Source organism: Delphinapterus leucas, chromosome 11 (assembly GCF_059928025.1).
Source record: "Delphinapterus leucas isolate spDelLeu-1000000601 "Yukka" chromosome 11, BTC_Dleu_Yukka2, whole genome shotgun sequence".
In the NCBI taxonomy this organism is placed as follows: Eukaryota; Metazoa; Chordata; class Mammalia; order Artiodactyla; family Monodontidae; genus Delphinapterus; species Delphinapterus leucas.
In genome coordinates this window covers 40396230-40419949 of record NC_143139.1, presented here as the reverse complement: position 1 = coordinate 40419949, position 23720 = coordinate 40396230, and the positions used below count along the sequence as shown (strand labels likewise).

Sequence of the window (23720 nt, the reverse complement as noted above, 5' to 3'; positions counted from 1 at the left end):
CAAGAAACTCCCCACATACCTGGGTAGGGCAAAAGAAAAAAGAAAAAAGAAAAAAAAAGAGACAAAAGAATAGGGATGGGATCTGCACCTCGGGGAGGGAGCTGTGAAGGAGGAAAAGTTTCCACACACTAGGCAGCCCCTTCACTGGCGGAGACGGGGGGTGGCGGGGGGAAGCTTCAGAGCCACAGAGGAGAGTGCAGCAACAGGGGTGCAGAGGGCAAAGCGGAGAGATTCCTGCACAGAGGATCAGTGCCAACCAGCACTCACCAGGCCCGAGAGGCTTGTTTGCTCACCTGCCAGGGTGGGCGGGGGCTGGGAGCTGAGGCTCGGGCTTCGGTCGGATCCCAGGGAAAGGACTGGGGTTGGCTGCGTGAACACAGCCTGAGGGGGGCTAGAGTGCCACAGCTAGCTGGGAGGGAGTCCGAGAAAAAGTCTGGACCCGCCTAAGAGGCAAGAGACCATGCTTTCGGGATGCGCGAGGAGAGGGGATTCAGAGCACCGCCTAAATGAGCTCCAGAGACGGGCGTGAGCCGCGGGTACCAGTGCGGACACCAGAGACGGGCATGAAACGCTAAGACTGCTGCTGCAGCTGCCAAGAAGCCTGTGTGCAAGCACAGGTCACTAGCCACACCTCCCCTCCTGGAGCCTGTGCAGCTGCCACTGCCAGTGTCCCATGATCCAGGGACAACTTCCCCAGGAGAACGCACAGCGCGCGTCAGGCTGTTGCAACGTCACTCCGGCCTCTGCCAATGAAGGCTCGCCCCGCATCCGCACCCCTCCCTCCCCCCGGCCTGAGTAAGCCAGAGCCCCCGAGTCAGCTGCTCCTTTAACCCCGTCCTGTCTGAGCGAAGAACAGACGCCCTCAGACAACCTACACGCAGAGGCGGGGCCAAACCCAAAGCTGAACCACAGGAGCTGTGCGAACAAAGAAGAGAAAGGGAAATCTCTCCCAGCAGCCTCAGGAGCAGCGGATTAAATCTCCACAGTCAACCTGATGTACCCTGCATCTGTGGAATACCTGAATAGACAACGAATCATCCCAAAATTGAGGGGGTGGACTTTGGGAACAACTGTAGACTTGGGGTTTGCTTTCTGCATCTGTTTCTGGTTTTATGTTTATCTTAGTTTAGTACATAGAGCTTATTATCATTGATAGATTTATTTATTGATTTGGTTGCTTTCTTCTTTTTTTTTTAATATATATATTTTTCCTTTTTCTCCTTTTGTGACTGTGTATGTGTATGCTTCTTTCTGTGATTTTGTCTGTATAGCTTAGCCTTTACCATTTGTCCTAGGGTTCTGTCTATCCGTTTTGTTTGTTTGTTTGTTTTTTACTATAGTTTTTAGCACTTGTTACCACTGCTGGATTTGTTTTTTTGTTTGATTGCTCTCTTTCTTTTTTTGAATTACTTTTTTATTTTTAATAATATACTTTTTATTTTAATAACTTTATTTTATTCTTTCTTCCCTCCCTCCCTCCCCCCACTCCCTTCCTTCCTTCCTCCCTCCCTCCCTCCCTTTTCTTCCGAGCCGTGTGGATGCCAGGCTCTTGGTGCTCCAGCCAGGCAGCAGGGCTGTGCCTCTGAGGTGGGAGAGCCAAGTTCAGGACATTGGTCCACCAGAGATCTCCCAGCCCCACACAATATCAAATGGTGAAAGCTCTCCCAGAGATCTCCATCTCAATGTTAAGACCCAGCTCCACTCAACGACCAGCAAGCTACACTGCTAGACACCCTATGCCAAACAACTAGCAAGACAGGAACACAACCCCACTCATTAGCAGAGAGGCTGCTAAAACCAGAGTAAGTTCACAGACACCCCAAAACACACCACCGGACGTGGTCCTGCCTACCAGAAAGACAAGATCCAGCCTCATCCACCAGAACACAGGCACCAGTCCCCTCCACAAGGAAGCCTACACAACCCACTGAACCATCCTTACCCATGGGGAGCAGACACCAAAAAAAAGAGAACTATGAACCTGCAGCCTGCAGAAAGGAGACCCCAAACACAGTAAGTTAAGCAAAATGAGAAGACAGAGAAATACGCGGCAGATGAAGGAGCAAAGTAAACACCCACCAGACCAAACAAATGAAGAGGAAATAGGCAGTCTACCTGAAAAAGAATTCAGAGTAATGATAGTAAAGATTATTCAAAATCTTGGAAACAGAATGGAGAAAATACAAGAAACGTTTAACAAGGACTTAGAAGAACTAAAGAGCAAACAAACAATGATGAACAACACAATAAATGGAATTAAAAATTCTCTAGAAGGATATCAATAGCAGAATAATTGAGGCAGAAGAACGGATAAGTGACCTGGAAGATAAAATAGTGGAAATAACTACTGCAGAGCAGAATAAAGAAAAAAGAATGAAAAGAATTGAGGACAGTCTCAGAGACCTCTGGGACAACATTAAATGTACCAACATTCGAATTATAGGTGTCCCAGAAGAAGAAGAGAAAAAAGAGGGACAGAGAAAATATTTGAAGAGATTATAGTTGAAAACATCCCTAATATGGGAAAGGAGACAGTCAATCAAGTCCAGGAAGCACAGAGAGTCCCATACAGGATAAATCCAAGGAGAAACACGCCAAGACACATATTAATCAAACTATCAATAATTAAATACAAAGAAAAAATATTAAAAGCAGCAAGGTAAAAGCAACAAATAACATACAAGGGAATCCTCATAAGGTTAACAGCTGATCCTTCAGCAGAAACTGCAATACAGAAGGGTGTAGCTGGACATATTGAGAGTGATGAAAGAGAAAAACCTACAACCAATTTACTTTACCCAGCAAGGATCTCATTCAGATTCAATGGAGAAATTAAAACCTTTACAGACAAGCAAAAGCTAAGAGAATTCAGCACCACCAAACCAGCTTTACAACAAATGCTAAAGGAACTTCCCTAGGTAGGAAACACAAGAGAAGGAAAACACCTACCATAACAAACCCAAAACAATTAAGAAAATGGTAACAGGAACATACATATTGATAATTACCTTACATGTAAATGGATTACATGCTTCCACTAAAAGATGCAAACTAGCTGAACAGGTACAAAAACAAGACCTGTATATATGCTGTCTACAAGAGACCCACTTCAGACCTAGGGACACGTACAGACTGAAAGTGAGGGGATGGAAAAAGATATTCCATGCAAATGGAAATCAAAAGAAAGCTGGAGTAGCAATTCTCATATCACACAAAATAGACTTTAAAATAAAGAGTATTACAAGAGACAAAGAAGGACACTACATAATGATCAAGGGATCGATCCAAGAAGTAGATATAACAATTCTAAATATTTATGCACCCAACATAGGAGCACCTCAATACAAAAGGCAAATGCTAACAGCCATAAAAGGGGAAATCGACAGTAACACAATCATAGTGGGGGTTTTTAACACCCCACTTTCACCAATGGACAGATCATTGAAAATGAAAATAAATAAGGAAACACAAGCTTTAAATGATACATTAAACAAGATGGACTTAATATTTATAGGACATTCCATCCAAAAACAACAGAATACACTTTCTTCTCAAGTGTTCATGGAACATTTTCCAGGATAGATCATATCTTAGGTCACAAATCAAGCCTTGGTAAATTTAAGAAAATGGAACTCATATAAAGTATCTTTTCTGACCAAAACGCTATGAGACTAGACATGAATTACAGGAAAAAATCTGTGAAAAATACAAACACATGGAGGCTAAACAATACGCTACTACATAACCAAGAGATCACTGAAGAAATCAAAGAGGAAATTAAAAAATACCTAGAAACAAATGACAATGAAAACACAACGACCCAAAACCTATGGGATGCAGCAAAAGCAGTTCTAAGAGGGATGTTTATAGCAATATAATACTACCTCAAGAAACAAGAAAAATCTCAAATAAACAACCTAACCTTACACCTGAAGCAATTAGAGAAAGAGGAACAAAAATACCACAAAGTTAGCAGAAGGAAGGAAATCATAAAGATCAGATCAGAAATAAATGAAAAAGAAATGAAGGAAACAACAGCTAAGATCAATAAAACTAAAATCTGATTCTTTGAGAAGATAAACAAAATTGATAAACCACTAGCCAGACCCATCAAGAAAAAAAGGGAGACAACTCAAGTCAATAGACTTAGAAATGAAAAAGGAGAAGTAACAACTGACACTGCAGAAATACAAAGGATCATGAGAGATTACTACAAACAATTACATGCCAATAAAATGGACAACCTGGAAGAACTGGACAAATTCTTAGAAAAGCACAACCTCCTGAGACTGAACCAGGAAGAAATAGAAAATATAAACAAACCAACCACAAGCACTGAAATTGACACTGTGATTAAAAATCTTCCAACAAACAAAAGTCCAGGACCAGAGGGATTCACACGTGAATTCTATCAAACATTTAGAGGAGAGCTAACGCCCATCCTTCCAAAACTCTTCCAAAATATAGCAGAGGGAGGAACACTCCCAAACTCATTCTATGAGGCCACCATCACCGTGATACCAAACCCAGACAAAGATGTCACAAATAAAGAAAACTACAGGCCAATAGCACTGACGAACACAGATGCAAAAATCCTCAACAAAATACTAGCAAACAGAATCCAACAGCACATTCATACACCATGATCATGTGGGGTTTATCCCAGAAATGCAAGGATTCCTCAATATATGCAAATTAATCAATGTGATAAACCATATTAACAAATTGAAAGAGAAAAACCATATGATCATCTCAATAGACGCAGAAAAAGCTTTCGACAAAATTCAACACCCATTTATGATAGAAAATCTCCGGAAAGTAGGCACAGAGGGAACCTACCTCAATGTAATAAATGCCTCATATGACAAAACCACAGCCAACATCGTTCTCAATGGTGAAAAACTGAAAGCATTTCCTCTAAGATGAGGAACAAGACAAGGTTGTCCACTCTCACCAGTATTATTCAACACAGTTTTGGAAGTTTTAGCCGCAGCAGAGAAGAAAAGGAAATAAAAGGAATCCAAATCAGAAAACAAGAAGTAAAACTGTCACTGTTTGCAGATGACATGACACTATACATAGAGAATCCTAAAGATGCCACCAGAAAACTACTAGAGCTAATCAATGAATTTGGTAAAGTAGCAGGATACAAAATTAATGCACACAAATGTCTCACATTCCTATACACTAATGATGAAAAATCTTAAAGAGAAATTAAGGGAACACTCCCATTTACCACTGCAACAAAAAGAATAAAATACCTAGGAATAAACCTACCCAAGGAGACAAAAGACCTGTATGCAGAAAACTGTAAGACACTGATGAAAGAAATTAAAGATGATACAAACAGATGGAGAGATATATACCATGTTCTTGGATTGGAAGAATCAACATTGTGAAAATGACTATACTACCCAAAGCAATCTACAGATTCAAGGCAATCCCTATCAAACTACCAATGGCATTTTCCACAGAACTAGAACAAAAAATTTCACAATTTGTATGGAAACACAAAAGACCCCGAATAGCCAAAGCAATCTTGAGAAAGAAAAATGGAGCTGGAGGAATCAGGCTCCCTGACTTCAGACTATACTACAAAGCTACAGTAATCAAGACAGCATGGTACTGGCACAAAAACAGAAATATAGATCAATGGAACAGGATAGAAAGCCCAGAGATAAACCCACACACATATGGTCACCTTAGTTTTGATAAAGGAGGCAAGAATATACAGTTGAGAGAAGACATTCTCTTCAATAAGTGATGCTGGGAAAATTGGACAGCTACATGTAAAACAATGAAATTAGAACACTCCCTAACACCATACACAAAGATAAACTCAAAATGGATTAAAGACCTAAATGTAAGGCCAGATACTATCAAACTCTTAGAGGAAAACATAGGCAGAACACTCTATGACATAAATCACAGCAAGATCCTTTTTGACCCACCTCCTAGAGAAATGGAAATAAAAACAAAAATAAACAAATGGGACCTAAAGAAACTTCAAAGCTTTTGCGCAGCAAAGGAAAACATAAACAAGATGAATGGACAACCCTTGGAATGGGAGAAATATTTGCAAATGAAGCAACTGACAAAGGATTAATCTCCAAAATTTACAAGCAGTTCGTGCAGCTCAATATCAAAAAACAAACAACCCAATCCAAAAATGGGCAGAAGAACTAAAGAGACATTTCTCCAAAGAAGATATACAGATTGCCAACAAACACATGAAAGGATGCTCAATACCACTAATCATTAGAGAAACGCAAATCAAAACTACAATGAGGTATCACCTCACACCAGTCAGAATGGCCATCATCAAAAAATCTACAAACAATAAATGCTGGAGAGCGTTTGGAGAAAAGGGAACCCTCCTGCACTGTTGGTGGGAATGTAAATTGATACAGCCACTATGGAGAACAGTACGGAGGTTCCTTAAAAAACTAAAATCAGAACTACCATATGACCCAGCAGTCCCATTACTGGGCATATACCCTGAGAAAACCATAATTCAAAAAGAGTCATGTACCACAATGTTCACTGCAGCTCTATTTTCAATAGCCAGGAAATGGAAGCAACCTAAGTGTCCATCGACAGATGAATGGATAAAGAATATGTGGTACATATATACAATGCCATGTTACTCAGCTTCAAAAAGAAACGAAATTGAGTTATTTGTAGTGAGGTAGATGGACCTACAGACTGTCATACAGAGTGAAGTAAGTCAGAAAGAGAAAAATACCGTATGCTAACACATATATATGGAATCTAAAAAAAAAAGGTGCTGAAGAACCTAGGGGCAGGACAGGAATAAAGATGCAGACGTAGAGAATGGAGTTTAGGACACGGGGAAAGGGAAGCTGGGATAAAGTGAGAGAGTGGCATGGACATATATACACTACCAAATGTAAAATAGATAGCTAGTGGGAAGCAGCCACATAGCGCTGGGAGATCAGGTGGGTGCTTTGTGACCACCTAGAGGCGTGGGATAGGGAGGGTGGGAGGGAGACGCAACAGGGAGGAGATACGGGGATATATGTATATGTATAGCTGATTCACTTTGTTATACAGCAGAAACTAACACACCATTTTAGGGCTTCCCTGGTGGCGCAGTGGTTGACAGTCCGCCTGCCAATGCAGGGGACACAGGTTCGTGCCCTGGTCTGGGAAGATCCCACATGCGGCGGAGCGGCTGGGCCTGTGAGCCATGGCCGCTGAGCCTGCGCGTCCGGAGCCTGTGCTCCGCAACAGGAGAGGCCACAACAGTGAGAGGCCCGCGTACCGCAAAAAAAAAAAAAAAACAACACACACACACACCATTGTAAAGCAATTATACTCCAATAAAGATGTTAAAAAAAATCATCATAATAAAAGCTAACATTTAAGTGTTTGCTTTGTGCCAGGCACTGTGAATTTTTGTCTTATTTATTCCTCACAACAACCCTACAAAGCCAGAACTATCACTCTCAACTTTTTATGGAAAAGAAAAGAGAGACATGGATTAGGGTTACAGAGCCAGGGGATGGCAGAGCCAGGATTCAAACCAGGTCTAACTCCACAGGTTCTCAACCTGAAAAGGTTATGAAAATTCTCCCAAGGCTCTTAAGAGGAAAGCAATCAGAATTAATAATTTAGTTTAGGAGCATCTAAATGCTTCAGGATTTACAATCAGGAGTTAATTTTTAAAAATCATCTCCCTTCATGTGAAAGATAATGCAGAAAGCCCCTCCAAATAAAGTTTTCAGCCATTCACTAGAGAAATTATTTAAAACATATTTCAATTAACTTTAAATAGAGAACAAAAAATAGAAAGGGGCTATTTTTATTTGTATGGTCAGATGATACATACAGGAAGGAAATCAGATTAGCACACATGAACTACTTTGTCTGTAAACATGCACAGAGAAAATGGTTTGACTTAAACAGATAAAGCACCCATTTTAAAACACTAGCTTTGTATTCCTTTTTGGATGGTTATAGTGAATATAAAATTGAATTTTTTTTTTATTTTAACATTTCATTTTAACATTTCACTGATTTTTTTTTTCATTTTAACATCTTTATTGGAGTATAATTGCTTTACAATGGTATGTTAGTTTCAGCTTCACAACAAAATGAATCAGTTATACATATACATATGTTCCCATATCTCTTCCCACTTGCGTCTCCCTCCCTCCCACCCTCCCTATCCCACCCCTCCAGGCGGTCACAAAGCACCTCGCTTATCTCCCTGTGCTATGCCGCTGCTTCCCACTAGCTATCTACCTTACGTTTGGTAGTGTATATGTGTCCATGCCACTCTCTCACTGTCACAGTTTACCCTTCCCCCTCCCCATAGCCTCAAGTCCATTCTCTAGTAAGTCTGTGTCTTTATTCCCGTTTTACCCCTAGGTTTTTCATGACATTTTTTTCTTAAATTCCATATATATGTATTAGCATACAGTATTTGTCTCTCTCTTTCTGACTTACTTCACTCTGTATGACAGACTCTAGGTCTATCCCCCTCATTACAAATAGCTCAATTTCGTTTCTTTTTATGGCTGAGTAATATTCCATTGTATATATGTGCCACATCTTCTTTATCCATTCATCCGATGATGGACACTTAGGTTGTTTCCATCTCTGGGCTATTGTAAATAGAGCTGCAATGAACATTCTGGTACATGACTCTTTTTGAATTATGGTTTTCTCAGGGTATATGCCCAGTAGTGGGATCGCTGGGTCATATGGCAGTTCTATTTGTAGTTTTTTAAGGAACCTCCATACTGTTCTCCACAGTGGCTGTATCAATTTACATTCCCACCAACAGTGTAAGAGGGTTCCCTTTTCTCCACACCCTCTCCAGCATTTATTGCTTCTAGATTTTTTGATGATGGCCATTCTGACTGGTGTGAGATGATGTCTCATTGTAGTTTTGATTTGCATTTCTCTAATGATTAGTGATGCTGAGCATTCTTTCATTGTTTGTTGGCAGTCTGTATACCTTCTTTAGAGAAATGTCTATTTAGGTCTTCTGCCCATTTTTGGATTGGGTTGTTTGTTTTTTTGTTATTAAGCTGCATGAGCTGCTTATAAATTTTGGAGATTAATCCTTTGTCAGCTGCTTCATTTGCAAATACTTTCTCCCATTCTGAGGGTTGTCTTTTGGTCTTGTTTATGGTTTCCTTTGCTGTGCAAAAGCTTTTAAGTTTCTTTAGGTCCCATTTGTTTATTTTTGTTTTTATTTCCATTACTCTAGGAGGTGGGTCAGAAAGAACCTTGCTATGATTTATGTCATAGAGTGTCCTGCCTATGTTTTCCTCTAAGAGTTTGATAGTTTCTGGCCTTACATTTAGGTCTTTAATCCATTTTGAGCTTATTTTTGTGTATGGTGTTAGGGAGTGATCTAATCTCATACTTTTACATGTAGCTGTCCAGTTTTACCAGCACCACTTATTGAAGAGGCTGTCCTTTCTCCACTGTACATTCCTGCCTCCTTTATCAAAGATAAGGTGACCATATGTGCGTGGGTTTATCTCTGGGTTTTCTGTCCTGTTCCACTGATCTATATTTCTGTTTTTGTGCCAGTACCATACTGTCTTGATTACTGTAGCTTTGTAGTATAGTCTGAAGTCAGGAAGCCTGATTCCTCCAGCTCCGTTTTTCGTTCTCAAGATTGCTTTGGCTATTCGGGGTCTTTTGTGTTTCCATACAAATTGTGAAATTTTTTGTTCTAGTTCTGTGAAAAATGCCATTGGTAGTTTGATAGGGATTGCATTGAATCTGTAGATTGCTTTGGGTAGTATAGTCATTTTCACAATGTTGATTCTTCCAATCGAAGAACATGGTATGTCTCTCCATCTATTTGTATCATCTTTAATTTCTTTCATCAGTGTCTTATAATTTTCTGCATACAGGTCTTTTGTCTCCTTAGGTAGGTTTATTCCTAGATATTTTATTCTTTTTGTTGCAATGGTAAATGGGAGTGTTCCCTTGATTTCACTTTCAGATTTTTCATCCTTAGTGTATAGGAATGCCAGAGATTTCTGTGCATTAATTTTGTATCCTGCTGCTTTACCAAATTCATTGATTAGCTCTAGTAGTTTTCTGGTAGCATCTTTAGGATTCTCTATGCATAGTATCATGTCATCTGCAAAGAGTGACAGCTTTACTTCTTCTTTTCCGATTTGGATTCCTTTTATTTCCTTTTCTTCTCTGATTGCTGTGGCTAAAACTTCCAAAACTATGTTGAATAAGAGTGGTGAGAGTGGGCAACCTTGTCTTGTTCCTGATCTTAGTGGAAATGCTTTCAGTTTTTCACCATTGAGGACGATGTTGGCTGTGGGTTTGTCATATATGGCCTTTATTATGTTGAGGAAAGTTCCCTCTATGCCTACTTTCTGCAGGGTTTTTATCATAAATGGGTGTTGAATTTTGTCAAAAGCTTTCTCTGCATCTATTGAGATGATCATATGGTTTTTCTCCTTCAGTTTGTTAATATGGTGTATCACATTGATTGATTTGCGTATATTGAAGAATCCTTGCATTCCTAGAATAAACCCCACTTGATCATGGTGTATGATCCGTTTAATGTGCTGTTAGATTCTGTTTGCTAGTATTTTGTTGAAGATTTTTGCATCTGTGTTCATCAGTGATATTGGCCTGTAGTTTTCTTTCTTTGTGACATCCTTGTCTGGTTTTGGTATCAGGGTGATGGTGGCCTCGTAGAATGAGTTGGGGAGTGTTCCTCCCTCTGCTATATTTTGGAAGAGTTTGAGAAGGATAGGTGATAGCTCTTCTCTGAATGTTTGATAGAATTCGCCTGTGAAGCCATCTGGTCCTGGGCTTTTGCTTGTTGGAAGATTTTTAATCACAGTTTCAATTTCAGTGCTTGTGATTGGTCTGTTCATATTTTCTATTTCTTCCTGATTCAGTCTTGGCAGGTTGTGCCTTTCTAAGAATTTGCCCATTTCTTCCAGGTTGTCCATTTTATTGGCATAGAGTTGCTTGTAGTAATCTCTCATGATCTTTTGTATTTCTGCAGTGTCAGTTGTTACTTCTTTTCCATTTCTAATTGTACTGATTTGAGTCTTCTCCCTGTTTTTCTTGATGAGTCTGGCTAATGGTTTATCAATTTTGTTTATCCTTTCAAAGAACAAGCTTTTAGTTTTATTGATCTTTCCTATCGTTTCCTTCATTTCTTTTTCATTTATTTCTGATCTGATTTTTATGATTTCTTTCCGTCTGCTAACTTTGGGGTTTTTTTGAAAATTGAATTACCTGTCACTGATTTCTTTTTTTTTTTAATTAAGTAAGCAGATTTGCTAGGATGAACCAAACTACCCTGCTAAGAAACATGGCGCTTTCAAATTAGATAGTTAATAATCCAAAGGATAAAAAGAAGGAATATGGATTCTCATTTCACAACGGATGGAAACAAAAGTCTGATGTATTTTTTCTGATTCCTCCCTCACTGTGCTTTTATTTTGTATTTTTCAATGTAATTAATTAGGAAAAAGAAGATAATGTGGACTAAATAAAAAATTTTACCAAAAAATGATCGGGAGGTGATAGGGGAACTGGGCGTTGATAAATTTGAGGAAGAATTAAAAAGAACGAACATTTCCACTCAGGATTATCTAGAGGTTATCAAAGAACAAACCACAAGGAAATGTAACATAAATACAGACATCTGATGAGAATTGAGAGTCAGATGACACTTAGCCAAGAGATCTACTGAACTGGTACCAAAAAAAAAAAAAAAAAAGCCTCACAACACGCTATTCACCAAGCAACATTAGTATGATGCTCTGCAAAGTTTTTCTCGGTCCCCTCGGGTATTTAGTCATCCAAGCAGACCAGGTCTCTTTGGGTCTAAAATCATGACAGACATTTCAAGGTAGCTTGCCAGAAATGAAACCAAAAGGTCAACTTGCAGTTTCAGTAAGTGGCTGACAAGTTTGCTCAGTGAGCATTCCTCGGGTGCCCAAAGCACAATGCCACAAAAACATGGATTTCTGACAGAACAAGCTTGGTTCAAATGTTTAATATACTTGTTCAGGTTTAAGAGAGGTGACATAAAAGAAACAAAAAAAGAATAAAATGAATTCCTAGGAACTGAATCCTAGGAATATACTTTAAGTATAATAGGGAAGACTTCCCTGGTGGCATAGAGGCTAAGAATCCGCCTGCCAATGCAAGGGACATGGTTCGAGCCCTGGTCCGGGAAGATCCCACATGCCGCAGAGCAACTAAGCCCGTGTGCCACAACTACTGAGCCTGCGCTCTACAGCCCGCGAGCCACAACAACTGAGCCCGCGCGCCTCAACTACTGAAGCCCGCGCACCCTGGAGCCCGTGCTCTGCAACAAGGGACGCCACCACAATGAGAAGCATGCACACAGCAACGAAGAGTAGTCCCTGCTCGCTGCAACTAGAGAAAGCCTACATGCAGCAACGAAGACCCAAAGCAGCCAAAAATAAATAAACAGGGCGCTTCCCTGGTGGCACAGTGATTAAGAACCCACCTGCCAAAGCAGGGGACACAGGTTCGAGCCGTGGTCCAGGAAGATCCCACATGCCGCAGAGCAACTAAGCCCGTGTGCCACAACTACTGAGCCCGCACACCTAGAGCCCGTGCTCCGCAACAAGAGAAGCCACCTCAATGAGAATCTCACGCACCGCAATGAAGAGTAGCCCCCGCTCGTTGCAACTAGAGAAAGCCATGCACAGTAATGAAGAACCAAAGCAGCCAAAAATCAATCAATCAATCAATCAATATATAAATATTAGGAAGTAAGGGAGAAAGGAAGAAAGAAAGAATAACAGGGAAGCTTAATGATGAAACTCTGTAGCTAATCTGTTTGATTGTTAATAATCACTCTCCAATTTATTATGAATTTTATCTTATAAATTTTTATTTCCATGTATTGGAGTTTCATTTTTTAAAACATAAGACTGACAGATATATTTTATATGTGCATTGAAAAAAATGGAAAGCAAATACAGTAAACCGTTAATAGCCATCATTTCTAGGTGATGAGATTGGATGTTTTGTATATTATTCCACAGCTTTACTGGGTTTCCATAATTTAGAGAAGTTCTCTTTTTCAGGATATAAAAATAATATATGTTCATTATAGAACATCAAGGTAACAGTTAAGTATAAAGAAGAAAATAAAAATGATATTGGATTTTCTTAATTTGAAGGCCATACCACAGAGAGCAGATTCTTACCAAAATAAGTTAAAATAATGCCCAGTTTTCAGTTTCCTAGATAAATTATGACATTGTGAGCAGGATTTTCCAATCTTCTAAAATCAATTGTCTTCTTTTTCTTTCCCCCAAAGCAACTGGTAATTCAATGCATATATGGAGGTGAGAAGGAGGAAACTATGTCCTGGCTGGATTAAAAAAATCTTGGAATGCTTACTTGCTTATTTAGCTTACTTGCCAGGGCACCAATTCATCACAGAAGGAAGCAGGAAACATGGACCTCAGGTCTCCTGAAAGAGGAGGAAGAGGTCTGAGGACATAGGGGCCCAGCAGGGCATTATTTAACAGCATGTCCAATGTCAGCTGGGCAGGCAAGTTGCTGCTTAAAGATGAATCATTCCCTGGCCATGGTTTCACACTCCAACCAGATCTCAGGAACTACCTGGGGCCCAAAAGTAGAGATTTCTATATTTTGAATAAGATGTGCACAGTTTCATTACCACAGTAAGAAGCTAAAAGCAAAGACAGAATTAACTTATGTATCAACATGATGAGATACATATTATACGCCACGAAAAGTGAAAAACTGTTGACTATGCAGACACATGAAAAGGTATCCAGTAATAAAAGAACACAAAATATTATGTATATAATTACAATTGTGCACGTAAAAACTATTCACATACAATTATATGGATTGGAGGGGATATAAAATCCCCTAAGTAGTTGGGATGAGGTAGGGATGAGGTACTCTGGAGAACTTTACCATTTCTTTACCACTTTGTTTACTGAAAGAGCTCTGTATAAAATCAAAGTAATTTTAAAAGACCCTAAATATAGGTTAGGTAAGGAGACAGCTATAAGGAGAGCTGTGAACCACATAAATCATGCCTTCTTCCAAACTTCTAAATTCTATTGTGAAACATACTTGAGATTCAAAGAAAAAAATTACTCGCTGATCACGACACACAGTGACCACTTCAGTTTGGGAGTTCCTGGATCTTTCAGTCTGTTATACAGAATATCCACTAGGGGTCACCATTATGTTTAAATAGTGATGATGTTACAATGTTTATTAACAATAAGTTTAGACAAATTTTCATTTCTTCTACAACACAAAGCCTCCTTTCTCAATGGTCAGCATGTACACAATTTATGGTTCTCTGGCACAAAGAGACATCAGAGTCTTGCATGATTCTACTGTTTGAACATAATAACAACGATAACCTGGAAAAGAAGCTGATCTTTAGTATAAAACCATGCAAAATCTCCAAATCAGAAACATGGAGGAAAGCCAACCTTGGCTTCTTATCTTTCAACTCTGCCAATGATTAAACAGGAATTTTCACCTGTAAGAGTAACAGAGGGAAGGAGGATATGCTCTGAGAACCAGCGAACATAATGCTTCAGCTTTTTAAGCAGACATGGTCACTGGTCTCGGGGGCTGGTGTCAGAGAAGAAATATATTAAATAAGTGATCACCCAGTCAGGTGTATCTTTTACAACGTGATCGGCGCTAAGAAGGAAAAAGACAAAGATCTCTGAGCCCACGTAATGAGGAATTTAATTTGTACTAGAGTTTCAGGAAGAGCCTGTTAAAAGGATAGGCTGATGCGGGCTTCAGCGTGGGGGTGGGGGTGTGGGGAGGACTACTTTACACAGCAACGAGGTATTTGTATAAGTCCCGTGAGGGGGAAAAGCCTTGACAAGTCTAAGAAAGACTGGTGGGGCTGAAGCACAGTGAAAGAGGTGGAGTGAGACAAAATGAGGCCATAGAAGAAAAGCAGGGTCAGGTCACGTCTCCTTAACCAATCGAGAGGCCTTTAAAGGGCTTTAGAAAGGGAATGACAGAATAACAATGATAATACAGTTATCAGTGATAATACAGGCTCTTTAAACTCATAACACCATCTCATTTTACCTTTGCAATAACACCATCTGATAGATACCATAAAGGAGGCAGGACACCTACACCAGATTAAATCTGTTTTTCTACAGTGAGAGTGTGTCCATAATCACCTTGAATCATTATAAACAGAGCTTCCACTCCCAACTCCACCCTCCACCCTGGGTGAAGGTACCTTGAATCACTCAGAGACTCTTCCCTGGGAGCTCACTGAGGAGAGTTTTCCTCAGAAGGATGGGTGATTAACCTGCCTCGCTGCCTGGGGGAAGGGAGGAAAGAAAGAGTCCACATTCACAGTCTGGAAAGGGGCCATCTGCCTAGGGTAAATCTGAAGCTTCCTGGGCCACTTGGCATCAGGAAAATGGCTGTGCGTGGACTAAAAGAACACAATACTTAGAGCTTTGCCCTGAGAATCCAAGTGGGGTACCTTGGCTGAGCCGAGCAGAGTGGGCTCCTTCCTCAGAGTGACTGATGCAGGACCCAGGGTTAGCAGTGGGACAGCATTGCTGGTCACAAGGTGAGGATCGGTTTTCAGTAGCGCCCCACGAGGCACTGAGGAGCAGCAGCAGACTATGGGGTTCTTCCCATTTGGGTGTGGAAGCTACACTGACCACCTCTCCTCCTGCACTACCTATATCCCAGGGGGTTCTTGGACAATTCAAGAGGAAAGAGGAGCCCCAAAAGACAGCGGACTTCCTTCCAATGAGGCATGTGGGTACAGATAAGATTGCAATGCGTGCTCCAGTTCATAGCAACTATACAAGTGTCCAAACCTAGCTAATGAAAGGGCAGAACTGGGACTGGAATAAAAAATTCCATGTTCTTTCCATTATTCTGTGATCCTCACTTGGGAAGGAACCTTTAAATCAAAACGTGATAGAGAAAATACAATCGATCCCACCCCCAGCACACAAAGAGGCACTCTGTCTACTTAACATTTATATGGTTGGGAATGTTCTACAGCATTCCAAAATGCTGTTCTTGATTTCAGTAGCTAGTTTTAGGTTCACATCCCTTTGAATTTCCATAATGTTTTGTTTAGAACTTTCTTACAGTGCTTATTTCACTCTACCTTTTTTTTTTTTTTTTTTTTGTGGTACGCGGGCCTCTCACTGTTGTGGCCTCTCCCGTTGCAGAGCACAGGCTCCGGACGCGCAGGCTCAGAGGCCATGGCTCACGGGCCCAGCCGCTCCGCGGCATGTGGGATCTTCCCGGACCGGGGCACGAACCCGTGTCCCCTGCATCGGCAGGCAGACTCTCAACCACTGCGCCACCAGGGAAGCCCCTATTTCACTCTATCTTTTATGATTCTCATTTGTACACCTATCTTTCCTATTTTATAGTATAAATAAACTTGAGGTCAGAGGCTGGTCTTAATTCATCTTTTATCTCCTGCAGTAATTAGCTCTGGGTATTACACTGCAGGCACCCAAAATTTTAGTTAAAATAAAGAAATTAAGATCTTTTCTGTCTCCTCACTTCCACCAATGGGAGTGGGTGGCTGGGAAAAACAAAGACAAAAGTGAAGAGATACCAACTTAAAGGATATGGTTAACTGTTAATCTGAGAAGGCTGCTTATTTGTGTATCTCTAAGCCGCAAATATTTTATGCAAAAATTTGTGCCTCTCACAATTTTCATACAATTACATGAGGTCTGTAAGAATAACAGGATCACAGACTATCCTTGGGAGGAGTTATCAGAGTCTTTAGAGAGAGAGGATAAAACTTACAAGGCTCTCTTTTCTTTCATTTTCACTCGGTTATATACACATTTGCACAATCTCAAAGGCAGGACTGAACTCAGAAGACCTGGGACGAAAGGGGTGGGGAACAACTGGCAAGTGCAGCATATGTACATACACTGGAACACTGGTGAGCAAATACCCTGCAGCAAAATAGGCAGCAACCACAAAAGGAATCCAAGTTTGGAAAGAACCTTTGGGCCACCAGCACTTCTTACCAAGACAAGCTAGAAAATGCCAACATGTAAGCGTAATCATAAACTGACACGTCTTACCCCTAAAAGGGTGGCAGGTAAGGGCCCAGGGGAAAAATAATGTGGGAACCTAGCCCAGGAAGGAATATATAAAAGGCGAGATCCTATTCTGAAGCAGAAGACAAACACAATTAAATGAAGTGAAAGACAGTAGGACAAAGTCAATGGATGAAGGAAGAAAAACAAATACACAAAGGTCACAAATGATCTCAAATACACGAAGACAGAATGGAATGTGTACATCAATGCCATGAAAAACAGAAGCTGCAGTAATGTCCTAAAGCAAAGGATGTGGGTCCAAGAGAAGATGCCACCGTTGAACTTCAAGGGCAGTTTTAAATAGCGGAGAGTTGCAAAACAGAGCTGAGGCAGGGCTCGTTCTCAGAACCACCCAAAGGAGGAAGGCCCCCCAGTTTAAACACTTTAATCAGGCTGTGGTAGAGACCATTTGATCAGCTTGTTGGTGAACAACCAGCAAATAAGGTACTGACGTCTTTGAGATCTTTTAGATTGATAGAAATGATCTTGGTACAAGTTTTGAACAATCCTTAAATAGAAACGTTAGGATAAAGAATCCTGATTAAACACGGAAGAATAACACATCTATCTATCCCCACTCCTTCCTAAAACACCACCAGAATGATAATAAAGGCCTGCAGCAGGACAAAGAAACAATCAGTTCAGGAAGAGACAGCATCAAGAGTTGTCTCTATAAACATAATAATAATAATAAAACAATGGATTAACTGTAAAAAAAAAAGAGAGAGAGAAAGAAAGGAAATGTAATCCTAGTAAACCAAGTGACTTAGCTGTGAATAATATTTACATAATCAAAATAATGCAAACACTGAATGCTGACTTAGCAACAACAAAAGTAGTACATTGAACAGACAGCCCACAATGAGTATGAGATGGGAGATGTAAAGGAAGGGGTAAAGGGAAGGGGAGTGTGTGGTGTCCAGGTGGTTGGGGGAAGAATGTGTAAGAGAGAAAAATTCTAATCTTTTACCTACAGAGGTAAATGCCAGGAGAAACAGTTAAAACAGTTGAAAGAAGCTGTCTCTGGGGAAGAAGAGGACACTGCTTATTTTTGTTGTTGTTACAAACCTCGTAGTAGCATTTGACTCTGTAAAATAGATTCAGTAGTCTCATTTAAAAATAAAAATTAAGTAAAGAGAAATGCTAATATTGATGTTGTAATATAATACTGATGAGAATCAATATGTGTGCACAGTCTCTTGAGATTTAGTAGATCTAAATTAAAAGATCTATTGAAGGTAGAGACAAGCTGCCAGGACCAATCACTCTCCAATCTGTAGAGTAATCTGTTTTTTTCATTATCTGACACTTCCATCTTCACAGATGTTTACGAAAGGAAATATTTCTAAATTCTAAATGTTCCTTCTGTTTAGTTCCACAAACATTTATAGAATTCTACTATGTGCCAGGTACTAATGCTAGAAACTGGGGACATGAAGAAATAATAATAAAAAAAGAATGTTCCTGATTATAAAGACTTTAAGAGTCCAGTAGGGGAATAAGACACACGAACAAACCATAATCTATGGGACAGTCAGAGAGAGCTTTTTATAAATGCAGCGCAGATCATGCGAGTGGGGACTGTTTGTGATAAAGCTGGTCAAGGAAGCCTTCTTAGTGTTAGTTGTAGCTGAGCAAACCCCTAGTAGACTGAGGGAGCAAGCCAGGGCGTCCCAGGCAGTCTTGTCCAATGCTGGCTGCCTCCTGATGTCTTAACAGTACTTGGAGCACAGAAAGCACATAGTAAATATGTGCTGACCTGAGGTTCTGTCAGCAACCCCGGTATCATTAGAATAAACTCTTTTCTATTAAAGCTATTTGGAATTAATCAGTTACTTGTATGCAAAACATCTTAAGGATTAGACTACAGGAAGTTGTCTCCCTGCACAAAACCTTCCATTTTCTTCTAAATCCAACAGTGGACAAGAGCGACTAATTTACAGAGGAGTTAAGAGTGTATGTGGTTTGAATAATCAATTCTTTGGGCCTTGACAAAAGAGAGTTAATTTCTGGCCTCTTCTCCTTGCAAAGCTGCTAATAACTGAGGTGTGTGGGAAGCTTTATATCCAGGCTCTCGTAGCTTCCAAGCCACTGAAAGATGTTCTATGGGTCATTCCTTTCAAAGAGCATATGGCTCAGAACGAGGAGATATGAACCTGCCACATCCTCATTTCTCCCTTGCCTCTCATAGTGAGAGCATCTTGCGGCCCTGAGTATGGTTTTAACCTTTATCAAGATATGAATTTCATATGGCATGCCCTTAAATACCAGATAAAGTTTGGGTTTTGTAGAAACTAAAGAAACAACAATCAGTTCCAATGTTGACAGGTTTAAGTGATTTCCAAGGGTAATTTTGAGACATCAGATTTTTGTCATACAGTAAGTTTAGAATCTAACCCCTGTGATGTTAGTGAACTAAGCTATGTTTATTATTACCCCAAATTGCCCTTACTCAATTTCCACTAAGTATTTTCCTCAACCATGTGTTCTCTTCCATATTTCCCCATTTTCCCTGTTACATTGTTTATTTTTTTCTGAAGGTCCTATTTTAAAGATTTATGTAACATTTGAGAAAAGAAATCTAAAATATACATAAATATGCAACCTAAGATAACTCCAAATCAATTCTGTATGGAAAATCACTCACTAAATTTTTAGATAAGCATGTGCATGTAATTGTTCTAGTAGTACAATGCTGCAAGTAGTATTACTTTTTTCTTTCGAGAGAGACTGGTGGAGAATGTTACTTTTATATACTACACTCAAGGAGCCACCCTCACAATGAAGCACACCTCACAACTGGAGGAAATGAAATCTAACAAGGTAACAGAAAGAGTTTGAAAGAGGTTGAATCCCTCTAGAAGTAAGTAGGAAACTCCTACTAAAAGTGTTAAAACGACTTTCATTTCATTTAATCCTATATAAAGCATTAATACAATTCAGTAAGTTTAAAATCTGCATTAAATCCAATGCCATTAAAAAAAATCAAACTAAATGCCTTCTTCAAAATCTACAAAGACAAACGGGGTAAAAATGTCAAGGTGTAATCTCTTCTTTTGCTACAGAATCCATACAATATAACCCAGCCCTACAAACAATCCATTTCTGGGAAAGACATGAATAGATTCAAGAACAAAGGTGGGAAAAGAAAGTGACAAACACAAATTGAGAGACTTTTTACCACTAAGAAAAGTCTCCCTTGAAAAGCTCTAGGGAGACAGGGCATTGGTTCTCCATACCAGCAACCATCACCTGGGGACTTGACAGAAATGCAAATTCTCGAACCCCAACCTGGACCTCTGAATCAGAAACCCTGAGAACAGGGTCCTGCAATTTGTATATGAACAAGTCCTCTAGTGATTCTGATGTAGGCTAAAATGTGAGCACCACTGATATAGAGTGAGATGTCAGGAGGGCTTGAGGTCTTGCCTTGGGAATTCCAACATTTAACAGAGGAGAAGGAGCCTGCAAAGATGACTAGGAGCAACATGAAGAGAGGAGTAAGAAAATGAGGAGAGTGTCTCAAGAGGCAGAGTGGCAAATAGTACTGAGATATCACTTATGGCAGCTTCAGAAGGGACTGGAATGGGCTGAGAAGTGAGAAGGTGTTGAGAAAACAGGGATAGTAAATATAGACAGTTCTCAGCAGTCTGATCATAAAGGGGAGACAGACAGGGTAGAGATGGAAGTGGTTGACAAGGGAGGATTTTTTTTTGGCCATGCCACACAGCTTGCAGGATCTTAGTTCCCTGACCAGGGATCGAACCTGGGCCCCAGCAGTGACAGTGCCGAGTCCTAACCACTGGACCACCAGGGAATTCCCAAGGGAGGATTTTTTTAAAAAAAGAACAGTAATGAGTATGATCAACTTCTGGGGGAATCATCTGGTTGAGAGGGAGAGAGTGACAGTACAAGAGAGACGGGGAGCTGACTGCAGTGGCATACCGAGGGGGCAGTGCAGCTGTCTGACTCAGCGGGAGGAGATTTTACTACTTACAGCATTTAGAATTGCTATCCATGGTGATAAGAAAAAGCCGACCAACTTTTTGTTGGTTTTATTACTGCTTTTAAAACTTCTATAGATAGTGCACCCCTCACTGCCCGCACTTGGGTGGCCCACTCCCACTGCCCTGTCCTTGGTGCCACGGGATGACAGTAAAAGGTTTCTGAAAAGGGAGGAGGAGATGGGATCAAAAGCCCAGGTGAAAGGACTGCCCCTGGTTAGGAGGGACAGATCACCTCTTCAGCCAGAAGGGAGGAGGTGATAAACATGATGGGCACTGATGTGGTGAGTTTGAAGTCTAATAGCAGGAAGGAGATGCCATCAAATGGCTTCTATTTCCCCCATGAGGTCACATGCAAGACCATCCCTACTGTGAGATGCTATGTCACATTCTCTTGGCCTGCTGCAACTAAATGTCTGCTTCGTCATATCCATTCTCACTAAGCAACCTTCTATGTGTGATCAAGCTCCTCTCGTAGGCCTGCCCGTGGGGCAAGAATGTGCTGACCACACAGACTTGAATGTGTCTCAGTGGTTTCTCATAGTAAACTGATAAACTGGTTTTTGAACATGATTTGGTTTCTTTGTAGCCTGACAACAGATATGAGACAGATCATGGTCCTTTTTATAGTTACATTCCTTACTGAGTTATTTTCTCAGGATCTGATTGCTTTTGCACAAAGTGACTACAGTAAATCTCTGGGCCTACAGAGGCATGGACCAGATCCATAATTAAGCAGCCAATCAGAGGACTCCCCTTTTCTGTCATGCCTTGCTCAGCAAAAGCTGGCTTTTCATTAGCTGTCACTGGCCTGATTTCCACCCTTTTCTCTCAATTCATTTCCACATCCATCTGTTCATTAAGATATTTTAAACTGGCTATCACTGAATTGACCTACTAGTTTCTGCAGGGAGGAATTTCCAAGAATGATGCAGGAAATAAAACAAGGACTTCAGTGAAATCGATTTGTTATACCACCATTGCTCATTTATTTATTCCATTATCCATTCAACAAATATTTACAGACTATAAACCTTGTGCAAGGCTTGATATTAGAACCATGGGGGATCCAAAGTCCTCAAAGGATTATAATCCAGAAATAAAAGCAATTATTAGTTACACAAAACACAGTCTTGTGGAAATGGACTCTGACTGACTGCAGGGGGGAAGTTAGAAATAAAGAAAAAACTCTTTATAGTAAAATTGATTAAATAGAAACAGGCTATCAAAGGAAATCCTGGAGGCTGAGTAACTTTAAAAATATGATGACTTAGAAACAGACAGCCTTGCCTAGAGGCAAAGGTTCCAGCAACCCGCCTGGAATTAAGCACAGAAGTGACTCAGAACTTTCTGATATACAAAGAACACGCCAGTCTCTTTGCAGAAGGAATAAGTCAGGCTGTGAAATAGTTTAAAAGTTTATTTAGGGTTCTTACCCCCAAATGCTCAGGGACTGCAATCCTTGGGTTGCCTTGCAAACTAAATCTGTCCCTCCTTCTTATCTTTGCCCCACTTGCTCCTCTCCATTACAGTTCATGCTCAGGCATTAAAAAGATGCAGTTTTTCCATAACCTGGAATTTTCTGCCATTGAATCATGTCAGCTACGCATAGACACACTACCACTCAAGTTCTGTATAAATGATTTGATGACGTTGGGTATTTTAAAAGTGCCTACCACACAGCAGATGCTCAATTAAGATTCATTTCCTCCTTTCCTTCCTTCTGTTTTTTCTCTTCCCTGGTGAGGGAGGGAAAAAACAGGAACCAACAAAAAAAGACAGGTCTCCTGTAAGACAGCATTCTTACTGAAAAGGTTTAAGCCACTTCTTATTGCCTACCTTGTGTCTGCGGGATGTAAGGAGACAGGAGTTTTGACCTTTTCTTTTCATATCCCTTCTGTGTGATGTCCCCTAAAATAGCAAGAACAGAAACAGGTTATGCATTATTCTTACTCTGTGGTTGTTCACTGTAGAAATAAAATTAATTACAGGGTGTTACAGAATTACTACATAGAGAGTAGGAAAAAAATGTATAGTTCTTTGCCAAGGATTTTGCTATGTGTGATTTCCCACAGGATTGGAGCTGACTTCTTGTGGAAAATTGCAGGGCTTGTCCCTACACCAATCTAGCAGAGCAGTATGCTGCATTCCATGTCAGAGATTCCCAAGTTCCTAGGGCACCCTTGTTTCCGTGGTATTTAAGATATACAAAATGGAACGTGGCAAGGCTGGCAGACAAATGAACTTCTCTCCAAGGATTTAGTTTGACCAAATGAATGCAGTTGACTTGGGAGGTATTCAATTACATTGCTCTACAGAACCACATAAAAATCAAAAGTCCAGTTAAGGGGAGAAGTCAAGGTTCACACACTGGGATGGGATTTTTGAAATGCACGTTTGCACCCTAGGATCTGTGCTGGAACTTGGAGCTGGAATTCCCATATCCTCTCCACTTGGTTCACTGGTTTGTATTATTTCTATTCATGTATGTCTTTTTCACAAGGTTAAATGAAAAAGTACATATACAATAAATGCAAAAAGGATAAAACTGATTAATAGAGGAGAAACTCTGTGGCTG

General features: G+C 40.3%; 1 protein-coding gene and 1 non-coding gene across 6 annotated transcripts in view; both read right to left on the bottom strand.

The window, feature by feature from the left end:
- DIP2B (DIP2 acetate--CoA ligase B (putative)) overlaps window positions 1-23720 on the bottom strand; it is a 239195-nt gene that overhangs the window by 96438 nt on the left and 119037 nt on the right. For 4 of the 5 annotated variants that reach the window (XM_022572180.3, XM_089920703.1, XM_089920702.1 and 1 more), the window contains exon 2: window positions 22982-23053. The exons of the other annotated variant lie outside the window; for it this stretch is intronic. In XM_022572180.3, the coding sequence (XP_022427888.1) occupies window positions 22982-23053 (72 nt within the window). The remainder of the gene's footprint in view (window positions 1-22981; window positions 23054-23720) is intronic. 5 annotated transcript variants of the gene reach the window in all.
- On the bottom strand, window positions 20884-20955 carry TRNAD-GUC (transfer RNA aspartic acid (anticodon GUC)). Its single transcript has one exon. It is a non-coding gene; the product is annotated as a tRNA-Asp (tRNA).